Source organism: Chrysochloris asiatica, unplaced genomic scaffold, assembly GCF_000296735.1.
Source record: "Chrysochloris asiatica unplaced genomic scaffold, ChrAsi1.0 scaffold00177, whole genome shotgun sequence".
Taxonomy (NCBI): Eukaryota; Metazoa; Chordata; class Mammalia; order Afrosoricida; family Chrysochloridae; genus Chrysochloris; species Chrysochloris asiatica.
This window is the reverse complement of record NW_006408695.1, coordinates 3236181-3249318: the sequence shown is the minus strand read 5'-3', so window position 1 is coordinate 3249318 and position 13138 is coordinate 3236181. Positions and strand designations below refer to the sequence as shown.

The following is a 13138-nucleotide window of genomic DNA, read 5'->3' as shown; positions in this document are numbered from 1 at the left end:
GCTCAGCAAAACGTTTTAACTCCAGAGACAGTAACACAAATCCTCGCATCAAGATAGCGTCCAGATACAAGGAAACATTAAGTATCCGGAGCAGGGTGGACAAGTAACAGCTCAGTTCTGTTACAAAAGTCCAAGCTGCTGAAATTAAACTCTGATGCCATTCATGCCCACGTCCAATCACCAGAGAGATCAGAAGTTCAGAGATGCCACCAAGTTTCCAACAAGTGTGACTGCTATATGTCAAGGACTCTAAAGACGAGGTAGAGAGAAAACAACTTTTAGAGAGGATGCCCAGCTGGTAAGAAACCACTGTTTATGATATTTTAGTCACTTGATGAATCTCATTGGCTGAAGTCAAGAAATGCTCCGCCTCTTTGCAAATGTGTGTGTTGGGAGGAGGGGGGAGGGCTAAATTTCTATGTCTGATAGCATTTGACCCTATTGCTTTTAGCCTCCAGGCTTTATATGTATATATACACAGGTATATGTGTATATGCTATATTATCAATCTCCATTTGTTGATATCAAAGAGAGTTGAAGGAAATGAATTTTGAAACTTCCCGGTGTGCCACCCTACAGTACTGCCCCGACCCTTACACCCAGCGGTGAGTTGAATTATGAAGTAACTGCTATCAAAACTTAATCATAGTGCCTGTGTTTTATGAGTGTTTCTACAGTTGTATGAAGAGGGACCCCTCCTTGTTCAGTGAACACAGCGATGTTATTTTGGATTTTCTGTGGACTTTAAGTGATCTGTGAGCATCTTCCTAATTTTACTTTTTAGATAATTTCTGGGTCTACCAAGTGACAAAATTGGAAAAGAATTATCCTTTAAAAATTATAACTCCATTTTAAGATGTTTAAAATCTTGTTATTCACTTTGCTCTGCACCAACCCACCCAAGAAGAAATTTAATTGGAAAAGGACAGGATAATCTATGGATGATCTACAAGTCAAAATAAACATAGAATGATTTTGACTTAGACTTAAAAAAATTAAAAAAGGTAAATAGCCATTGTTATACCAAACAGATTGTAGCTTGTCATTTTGGCTCTAGGAAATATTTTCTTCTTGATTTGTTTCATAACAAACATTATCTTTTGACAAATCTGGGTTTTAAAACCTATGATTATGCTGAATTGTATTTATGTTTATAGACAGGAGCCTTGCTTAGCTCTGAGAACAGAATATTAGTGAGGGTGTGTGGATTTGTGTGTGTTTCATATTAGAGTTTGCTATTTTTAAACTGGTAAATGAAATCTGAACAGTGTTTTTCCACTCATCAAGTTATGGGAGACATTCAAGTCTTATGTAGCAGTGTGATGTTGTTAATTTAACAGCGTGAGGTTTGATGTTGGCATTTCATACTTTATTTTAAAAGACTAATGAGAGAGGTCCTCTGAGTGTTGAAATGGCGGGGTTGCAAAGGGGTTAAGTTGTCATTCACCACCAGTGCCTACTGGAACCTCATACTAGAATTGGAATAGGCCCCCTGCACAGGGCTCTGTTATGGTCAAATTGCCTGGGCCATTCAGAAAGATATGTAATCTTTTTTCATTAATATAATTTGCCACCATGTTAAGCATTAATGTGGACAATGTAGACATGGTTTCTCATCCTGTGATATTTCTGATGGGCTATGTGAGAAAGCAGAAGAGGAAGAGTAATTCAGAAAGGTGAATGGAATTGTAGAGAGATACAGAGGGAGAAAAAGGAAAAAGAGGGAAAGAGAAACAAGTTTGTGGTCTCCCGGGTTGAAGTAGGAAATGTGAATGGTGCTTTTGATTTTTTTCACTGTCTACCACAAGCATAGTGAAATAAACTGCTCTGTTATTTTCTTGGATAACTTGAAAATCACATGTAGTAGGAGTTAGTGATTTGGGTCAATAAAAAGTAAACTCCAAAGATTTCTATAAATAGTTATCTAATTTTTCCCCCTAGGCTTCATATTTATGATTCCTCCAAAAACTTCCAAGATAATCTTTCTAAGAACATAATTCGGACAAAAATCTCAGCCCTATAATACTTACCTTAAGGGCGTCTTTCTTAAAGTAGGAGCTTGGATCTACCTCAGCTTTAGAAGAAACTTTCTTCTGTTGACTAGTAGCTCAACATCAATCCTGTTCACCTCTGTCCAGAGGCATTACCAGTGTTTGATGAAAGAAGCCTGTAACTAAATAAGGCATTGCTTTTCATATGACCCTGGGAACCTGTTATTTCATGGGGAAAATATCACCTCAACTTTTAACAGATCGTTGTTGCTGTTATGTGCCGTGGAGTCGGTTCCGATTCATAGCGACCTTGTACAGGGTTTCCGAGGCTGTAAATCTTTACAGGAGCAGAAAGCCTCATCTTTCTCCCGCGCAACAGCTGGTAGTTTCAAACTGCTTACCCTAAGATTCACAGCCCGATTCATAACCACTACACTACCAGAGCGCCTTTTAACAGATTATTGTTGTTGTTAGGTGTCGTGGAGTCGATTCCAACTCATAGCGACCCTGTACAGGGTTTCCGAGGCTGTAAATCTTTACGGGAGCAGAAAGCCTCCTCTTTCTCCCACTTTTAACAGATTACATAATTCCAAATAATAATAGTGTTAGAAAATAGTTCTTAAATTTCCTAGAAGGAGCTCTGGTAGTGTAGTGGTTACGAATCGGGCTGCCAGCTGCAAGGTCAGCAGTTCGAAACTACCAGCGGTTCCGCGGGAGAAAGATGAAGCAGTCTGCTCCTGTAAAGATTTACAGCCTCAGAAACCCTGTGTAGAGTCACTATGAGTCAGAACCGACTCCACGGCACTTAACAACAACAACCCTAGTTTTAATAATGGTGAGTTTCATTTTTATTGTAGGGAGAGAGGTATGTCAGGGAGTGGTGAGGTTGTGGTACAGAATAATCAAGGAATAATTTATTTACCAAATATATTGTTTTAGGTAAGAATCTGTACTTCCTACTTGTAAAGAACATTTAAGCAGCAAACAGATTGAAGAGGAGAACATTATTTGTTACTGAGCATCTGCCCTGTGCTAGGCACTGAGCAAAATGAATAAAATATGACTGAGATGTTCACTTAGGAGCCCTGGTGGTGTAGTGGATTATGAACTGGGCTGCTAACCGCAAGGTCAGGAGCTCGAATTTACCAGCCGCTCTGTGGGAGAACTGCTGTGTCGCTGTGGGTTAATGCGCCAGACTACAAACCCGTTTGAACTGCAAAGCCAGTAGTTCAAGCACCCTAGCTGCTTCTTGGAAACCCTATACAGGGTCGCTATGGGTCGGAACCGACTCAACGGCACTTAACAACCACAACAACTGTGGGAGAAAGATGTTTTTTTCTGCTCACTTGCAGAAGACTACAGCTTTGGAAACCCTATACAGAGTCACTAAGAGCCAGAACTGACTTGGTGATAAACCACCACCACCACCACAATGTTCAATTATTTAACTCTAAATTACTCATATTCCAGATATATGACATCATATATATAGATAGATAGATCATATACATAATAACAGATACAAGGAGCTCTGGTAGCATAGTGGTTACGAATTGGGCTGTGAACCACAAGGTCAGCAGTTTGAAACTACCAGCTGGGATAAAGATGAGGTTTCCACTCTCATAAAGATTTACAGCCTTGGAAACCCTGTACAGGGTCGCTATGAGTTGGAATCGATTCCACGGCACATAACCACCAACCAAAAACAGATTTTCTTCAAACATTTCAGCACTTTGTCATAAATATTAAGAACTAGATGATTACTATTTTCGTATGTATACAAGAATGAACAAATGAATTAATTAGTGGAATATCAACATAGGAAATCTCTTTGTTACTATTTTTGAAGCAAGAATGCTTTTCTCTTTGATAACGTATGAGTCAATAGGTTTGAGCTGGATTTTCAAAGGAGACAATTGTAGTTCTAGGTTTACAAAACATATTTTAAGAAAGACCAAATTTAATCATTCTATAATCATAGTGATCTACATAGTTGACTTTGTCTTTTCCTGAACTTGTCTTTAGAAAAAAAACCAAGAAAGGGATTTTTTTTAAAAAGGAAAGAAGACCATAGCATGTTATTTTTAACTCTCAGATACCTTAGTGCATGAATTTCTTTATATCACATAATAGAAAAAATGAGAGATGTTATTATTATTTAATACTGAATGTTACTGCTTGTACAAAAAGACTCATTTAAGTAACATTTTAAAGTAGTATGAAAAACATTCTCTTTCAATTAAAACAGATTTCCCCCTCTGTGTTCTTCCTCTACATCTGAACATAATGACATAGCACGCATTTAGTTGTGCTAACAGTTTACCTCAATCTTTGCAAAAAACCTCGTTTTCAGTCAGAAGGGTAGTTGAAACTATAGAACTTAGATTTTCCTTTTGATGGTCTTAAATGTTACAAAGAAGAGAAACTGGTAAAAATCCAAAAAAGTCTTGTGATTTGATTACTAACTTAACTTCAACTGAAATATTGAACCGTGGATAAAGTTATGTAAGTTCAATAAATAAGAATACACAATTATCTTTTGGCTTTTTGAGCAGCCCCTGGTGATCGGCAAGAATAAGTACTTTACAAAAGGTGGCAAAAAAGGAGCCAAGAACGAAGTGTTTGGTCCATTGTCTAAGGAAGATTGGTATGATGTGACAACAGCAGTTCTCTTCAATATAAGAAGGCACAAGGCCTCAAGGAACCAAAATTGCATCTAATGGTCTCAAGGGAAATGTTTTTTGAAGTGAGCCTTGCCGATCTGGAGAACCATGAAGTTTCATTTAGAAAATTCTAGCTAATTACTGAGGATGTTTAGTGCAAAAACTGCCTGATCAATTTCCATGGCGTAGATCTTACCGGTGACCAAATGTGCTTTGTGGTCAAAAACTAGCAGACCATGATTGAAGCTCATGTTGATATCTGCACTGGTTATTTACTTCACATGTTCTGTATTGATATTAATTAAAAAATAATAATAATAGCCAGATTCGGAAGACATTTTATGCTCAGTACCAGTAAGTCCGTCAAATCTGGAAGAAAATGATGGAGATCATGATCCAAGAGGTGCAGACAAATAACTTGAAAGAAGTGGTCAGTAAACTGAGTGCGACAGCATTGGAAAAGACATAGAAATGGAATGCCATCTAGTTACCCTCTCATGAATTAGTCATTGGGAAAGTAAAAATGCTGAAGAAGCCCAAGTTTGAGTTGGGGAAACTCATGAAGCTCCATGGTGAAGGTAGAGATAAGACAGGGACTCAAGTTGAATGAACTGATGGCAATAAGCCATCAGTTTAAGAATCTATTTAATATTTAGACCTACAATGATGGCAAATCAAATATCTTAATTGTGAAAAAAGTATATGAATAATTTATTTCCTTATAAAAGAAAACTGTACACAATAAGTTTTGTTTGCTGTTTATTTTTTATTAAATGAATACTCAAATGAATTAGATTCAAATACTAATAAGGTTCAGAGACACATTAGATTAATTTGAGTATTTACCTAATAAAAATAAACAGCAAACAAAACACTGTATAGAGTTATCTTTTACAAAGAAATGGTCAAATAATTTTAGAAACTAAATTTTTATTAATTTATTGTTTGGGTTGTAACTAGGCCTTTTTCTTTTAGTTTTTAGAATTACAATCTAGGTTTTAAAATAGATTTTTTAAGTCAAGTAAGCCTTACAGGAAGATTAAATTCTTTCAAAATATCTTTTCAAAAAATAAACCAGTTGGGCTAATTAAAATGAAACAAAATGAAAATTTGAAATATGTGATAACTGAAGTCTAAAAATAAAAGAAAAGTAAATATTATTAGAATCTAAGTCAGTTGAAAACATGTTGTATTTTTTCTCAGTCACCGACTACCCTAAAGAATCAACAGAGAATTAAAATGTATGAATGAGTAAGATGTATTTCCTGTGAATTACATACTGATCATGGATTTTACATTTTACATGCTTATTCTACATATATCCCCAGACAAGAGCAATGCAGTGATCTTTATAATGAAAGATGATTTCATTTGTCACATAAAATCACATAAATGTAGATGTAGCTTTGTGCTTGTTTTCCTCTTCACACTTCACATAATCCCTCCAGCCTTTTCCCTGTACTGTGCCCAGGAAATTGTCTTCTAAAGATTGCATTAACAAGTTCCTTTTCCCTTGGGTGTTATGTTATTGTTCAACCATTGGGAACCCACAGCTTGGAATCAAAGGACTAGAGAAGAATAAAGTTGCCATTTGTGTTTCTTAGGCTGCCCCTCTTCTGGGTTGTCTTGCAGAGGCCCATGCTATAGTTCCATGTCTGTCCTTTCCCCTCAGTATCAGTGGAGATGATCACTCCAATGAGTTGGCATCAAGGCGATTCTGACTCATGGTGATCTCATGTATGTCAGACAAGAACTGTGATCCATATGGCTTCCAATGACTGTTTTTGGAAGCAGATGTTCAGTCCTTTCTTTTGAAGCATTTCTGTATGGACTTAAACTACCAACCATTTGGTTAGCAGCTGAGCCTGTTAATAGTTAGCACCATCCAAAGATTCTTGATTAACATCCCCTCTGTCTACCCTTGCTAATTTCAGAGAGTCAAACCACATTGGCAGTGGTGGTGGTGATGGTGATGTGCCGTCGAGTTGGTTCTGATTCATAGCAAACCTGTATAGGGTTTCTGAGGCTGTACACCTTTATAGGAGCAGAAAACCTCATCTTTCTCCCATGCAGTGGTTGGTAGATTTGAACTGCCAACCTTGTGGTTACTAGCCCAACTTGTACCCCACTACACTAACAGAGCTCTCTCCATACCACATTGACCATTGGTGAATAAACTTAATTTACATTTTTTCCAACTAGTCTTTTCTCTGTAAGGATCATACCAAATATACATATAAAAATATGTCCAGAGTGTCCGTATGAAGATTTCCAAAATAATTAATATAACAAAGCATATGGTTTCTAAATTTTGCTCCATTCATTTCAGGAAGCAAGCCATGTATTAGCAAAGCTAATCCATTAATTCTAACCATTTCTCCAGTCACTAGATTTCCCTATCAACTGAAAAGAATGAATCAATATTAGCAGTCTATACATTTTGCTTGTAGTCAATACTTAAAATTAAGCAAGATAGAGAGCAAGAAAATGATAATTTATGGAGATGCAATTTATCTAGAAGCACTAATGTAATATGTCCATTAAACCCCTACAGTTTTTACAAGACCACATTTCCTGTTACCTTTATGTTCAGTTGTAGTTAGTCAAAAGTATGAGTCTGCTATAAGTTTGTGTGCCACTCCTGAGCTAAGAAGGTATCAGTGTGGAAGGCAGAGAAGCATGAAAGTAAGTTAGCAGAGTACTCAAAGGACCAGATACAAGGTCTGGATTATAATCTTGCCTATGTCATTAACTGGTTCCATGATTTTGATGAAACCACTTAAGCTATCTAAATCAAACTTTCCTAATCAGCTAAATTGGGATAACAACTTCTGATCAACTAGAATTTTGCAAAGTTAATGTAGACCCAAAAAATATGTACCCCTTAGTAGACAGCAAAATATTGCTTATGGACAAAATATTCAATGATGCAAGAAGCACCAAAAGAAGATGGCAGAAATACATAGAACCTCTGTACCAAAAATAATTAGTCACTGTTCAACCATTTCAGAAGGTAACATATGATCAAGAAGCAATGTTATTAAAGGAAGAAGTCAAAACTTCACTGAAGGCATTAGTAAAAACCAAGCTTTGAGGATGTGACAGAATACCAATTGAAATATTTCAACAAACTGATGCAGCACTGGAGGCACTCAACAGTGTAAGCCAAGACATTTGTAAGACTGCTACCTAGCCAACAGACTGTAAAAGATCCATAGTTGTGCCATTCGTAAGAAAGGGGACTACTGAATCCAGAAATTATTTAACAATATAATTAATATCACACAAAAATAAAACATGGATGAAGAGAAGTCAACAATGGTTGCAGCACTACATTGACAGGGAGCTGCCAGAAATTCAAGCAGGATTTAGAACAAGCCATGGAATGATGGATATCATTGCTGAACCCAGATGGATCTTGGTTGAAAGCAGAAAATACCAGATAGATGCTTGGTTTTGTTTTATTGACTATGCAAAGATACTTGACTTTGTGGATCATTACAAACTGTATATAGCATTTTTAAGAATGGATATTCCAGAACACTTCATTATGCTCATGAGGACCTTGTGAGTTCACCAAGAAGGGATACTCCAAATAGAGCAAAGGTTTAAAATCAGGATAGATAGGTATCAGAGTTGTATCCTTTCACCATACATATCAATCAATCTGTTTGCTGAGCAAATAATACAAGAAACTGGACTATATGAAACAGAAAGTAGCATCAGGATTGGAGGAAGGCACAATTTTGCTAGCTGAAAGCAAAGAGGATTTGACACATTTGCTTATGAAAAGCAATCACTACAACCTTCAGTATGGATTACCAGTCAATATAAAGGAAGCAAAAATCCTCACAAATGGACCAATAAACAGCATCATGATAAGTGAAGACAAGATCGAAGTTGTCAAGGATTTCATTTCACATGAATCCACAATCTGTGCTTGACTACAAGCAGTAGTCAAGAAATCAAATGACCTATTGCACTGATCAAATCTGTTGCAAAAGATCTTTAAAGTGTTCAAAAGATGTCACTTTGAGAATTAAAGTGGGTCTGATCTAAACTGTGGTATTTTTAATTGCCTCATATGCATATTAAAGCTTGACAACGAATAAGGAAGACCAGGTAAGAATCAAGACATTTGAATTATGGTGTTGGCAAAGAATATGGTTGTTATTGTTGTTAAGTGCCTTTGAGTCAGTTCAGATGCATAGTGACTGCATAAGGCATAAGGTTTCCAAGGAGCAGCTGGTGAGTTTACACCACCAATCTTGTGATTCAAATGAACTTGCAGTCCAGTGACCATCCTACAGTGCCATACTAGGACTCCTAAAGAATATTGTTAGTACCATGAGCTGCCAGAAGTACAAACACATCTGTCTTGGAAGAAGTATAGCCAGGATGTTTCATGGAAGCAAGGATGGGAAGACTTCATCTCACCTACTTTGGACATGTTGGCAGAAGGAACCAGTCCCTGGAAAAGGACCTTTTGCTTGGTAAAGTAGTGAGTCAGCAAAAAAAGAGACAATTGACAAGACAAAACAGAGGCAATAACGGGCTCAAAATAACAGTAGTGAGGATGGCACAGGACTGGGGAGTGTTTCATTTTGTTATGCGTGGGTTGCTATGAGTTAGAGTCAATAAGATGGTCCTAATAATAATAACAGTCAGTCCTCCATATCCACAACTTCTCATCCTCAGATTTTACCAGCTACAAAGGAACTTGTTTAGGAAAAAAAAAAAAAAAAGCAAGTAAGTGGTCAGAGTAATCCTTCAAAGGCTAAAAAGGAATGTAAAGTGCTATTTAAATAGCATTTGCATTGTATTGGTTAACATAAGTCATCTAGAGATGATTTAAACTATACCAGAGGATGTGTGTAGGTTGTATGAAAATATGATGCCATTTTATATAAGGGACTTAAGCATCTGTGATTCCATGAAGCTCCCAGAACCAATCTCCCACAGATACTGAGGGATGACTTGATGTAGGATCCTCTATCACCCATTTGTTAATTTGTCATACTCTCATGGTTGCATATTGCTATGATGCTGGAAGCTATGCCACTGATATTACAAATACCAACAGAGTCATCCTCGGTGGACAGATTTCAGTGGAGCTTTCAGACTAAGACAGATGAGGAAGAAGGACCAGGCAATGACTTCTGAAATGAGTCAATAGAAACCCTATGGATTACAGTAGGGTATTGTTTCATAGACAAAGGGACTTCAAAAAGTTCATGGAAAAATAGAATTACAATATAATTGAATTCTTTTCATGAACTTTTTGAAGTCCCTTCATATTGCTACAAGATGAATGTCCCCTTGGTTGGAAGACATTCAAAATACACAGTGGCTTTAATATTGATTATGAGCATCATGAAGAAGGCATAGCACCAGACAACATTTTGTTCTCTTGTACATGGAGTCAGAGAAGCTGACTCAATGGTAATTAACAACAACAACAATGTAGGTTTCCCACAGACTTGGGCTTTCTATCCAGAAACAGTTGAATCCTCCTGTAGACACACCTTACACTTCTTGTTGTTCTATATTTTCTTTAAATAAAGAACAAAGATAATTATGGGTCTCGATATGACCTTGGCTTGTCTCTCTCAATTCTCTTATTTTAGAATTGAGGGACCTGAATACCAGAGGGATTAAGTGACTTGTCCAAGACCAGGACTAAAATCAAATGTCTTGACTTTCAGTTCAATGGTCTGTCTGTCACAGAATATAGCATTTTATTAGATCACTATAGCACTTTACAGTTAATAATGTGTTTGCTACTTCATTATCCACACTTGGGAGATGGGCAGGTGTGGGAGACAAGATAATGGCCCCCAAAGATACCCACGTCTATGACCCCCAGAACCTATGAGTGTTTGTTATATAGCAAGGAGGAATTCAGGTTGCAGATAGAATTAAGTTTGCTAGTCAAGTTTAATTAGTATTGAGTCCTGATGTGGTACTGTAGAATAAGCACTGGACTACTAATGAAAAGCTTGATGCTTCAAACCCAAGTGGTAGATACATGTTCCTTGGAAATCCTACAGAGTGTCTGTGAGTAGGAACCGACTTAATAGCACTTAACTACAGACAGCAACAGTGAGCGGACCTTAACAAAGAAGAATCGCCTGGATTTTTCAAGCATCCTTAAAAGTAAAAGTGGGAAGACAAGAGACGTCATTGTCAGATTGCTTCATTTTGAGAAAGAGTTAACTACCATTCCTGATTTTGAACATGAAAGGAGACCATGAGCCCAGGAATGCAGGCAGTTTCTAGAAAGCAAAACGTGTAAGAAACAGATTTTCCCCCAACAGTCTCCAAAAGGAATGCAGCCCTGCTGACAACTTGATTTTAGCAATGAGACCTACATATATCAAGGTCCAAAATTATAGCTAATGCATATGTACTGCATTAAACACTCAATGTGCTGCTATAACTTGTTACAGCAGCAATAAGGTCATTAATGCAGCAAAAAAAGAGATTTTTATCCTCAATTTGCTGACATGGCGACAAAAACTATTTTTCTTTTTCTTTTGCATTATTTTTATACCACTGAGTGGAGAAGATAGAAGACATGCAACCCTAAACCTCAAAGTAGAATCACAGGCACAGAAGGAATATCCAGCTGGCTGGGGAGTAAAGAACAAACAACCACCCTGTGGAAGAAAACGAGAACAAGGAATTTTAATAATAGTATCTGTTAAAGTTCCTCAAAATGTTTTACTTGAAGGTCCATTCGATTCTTAGATGACAACTCCAAAGCAGTAAACTCAGGAAACAAAGGAATACACAGGTTTCCTTCTGGTATTGGCAAGAATTTGGAGAGACTTTACATCAGAATCTAGGTGGAGCCTTACAATTGCATTGCAGGGAAAAACAAAAACAAAAAACAAAAAACACAATTTTGATTCATATAATCCCCAGACTACATTTGGAGAAACAGTTCTAGACCATTAAGTGCTGTAAAATACCTTGTTAATTTTAGGTTTAAGATTCCATTGGTAACCTCTCTGAGAAATTGGAGTGGGGAAAGAATGCAAAATAAACATGCTTATGTTTGATCACTCCAAATGATTCGTTTGCACACTAAATTTTGTGAACCACTAACTACATTGAGAAAGACTTGAACTCAATTTTCCAATAAAAGCTCATAAAAAAATTACCTGGTGATAATGACCAACAGTAAACCCTTACCCTCTTCCCAAAGAGACTTCATGTTCTCATTTTACTTAAAAGTCAAATGGATTGTGAGATGCAGTGAGACAATTTTCAACCTCTGTTTCAAGTCAAGAGAGCCAAGTTTCTGATTAGCTGTTTCACAGTTCAAATTTGTTCTGACAGGGTTACTATCTCCTTTAAAGAACTCACCAAGGGATAGTCCTCAAGCAACAAGTGATAGATGGATAAAGCACTGTAATTATGATCAAAGTCCAAATACTCAGATCTATATAATTATGTACTTCCCATGCTCTAAAAGTCACTTTGTTCCATTTAAAATAGGATGAGAAACGGACATGGGGTGAAGTGTACTTAGCGGTTCGTCAAGGTTTTCAAAATGACAAGCATTAACATTTTTTGTTTTACGTTAAGCCATAATATTTGGGGGATAATTCAGATCAGGAGAATTAATTGTCACTACATTCTTATATATCCTATCAAACCCCATTAGCTTTCCATTCTCCATTTAGAGCTACCTCTCTTTTTATCATGAATTAGACTCTTTGAAGTTCAGTCTGAAATCATTAAAGTTAGAAGAAATTTAAGAGCTCACACTCCTCTTGCCAATTTCCAAATTTCAGTAGCATTCTCTTTTGTTTCAAATGAACAAATTTAATATGCCAAATTGAACATCCAACACCATCGTAAAATTCCATTAACTCAGGCATCTCTTTCATAATTGAGGGCAAAACCTGCATCATGATAATGTTAACGCTGACAGGGCATTTTGCATCAAGAAATACAAAATGAGAAGCAAGTATGACAATGCAGTCAGCCACATGGATACCTAGAATAATTTTTAATGTAAGCATCTTTACAGATGGTGAGACAGACTCAAAGGAATAATAAAATACAAACAAGTTAATGACAGAGGAAATATTGTGATTGATATGTTTACTTTTAAAGTATCTTTTAAAGTAGGGTTTTAATTGTATTTAACCTACCCACCCTTACTTCTCTTGATATCCTGACATTTCATCAAGATGCTCAAATTTTAGTTTCCTTAAAGTTACAAATTTTTAAATATTTTACTTGAAATTCATCACTAGCATTTTTCCTGATTTTTCTAGCTCGATGAAAATGCCATTTTTGTGCTTGAATTTACTAGTATCATTTATTTCTCAACAAAATAATTAATGATATATTCATTAAAGTTTTCTGTGAGGAAACTAGTTTTCTTCCAACAAGACACTACAACCTCTTCAAGTGAAAAAGTGGTGGTGGTGTTGGCTGTGTGCTGTGGAGTCGGTTCCGACCCATAGC

The 13138-nt window shown here is 36.6% G+C and overlaps 1 protein-coding gene across 2 annotated transcripts in view; it reads left to right on the top strand.

Annotated features, from left to right (window-relative positions):
* Positions 1 to 454: 454 nt before the first annotated feature.
* The window catches only part of TP63 (tumor protein p63), a 323929-nt gene continuing 311245 nt past the window's right edge, over positions 455 to 13138 (top strand). For both annotated transcript variants that reach the window (XM_006871874.1, XM_006871876.1), the window contains exon 1: positions 455 to 605. In XM_006871874.1, coding sequence (XP_006871936.1) covers positions 544 to 605 — 62 coding nt within the window. In that variant the 5' untranslated portion in view covers positions 455 to 543. The remainder of the gene's footprint in view (positions 606 to 13138) is intronic.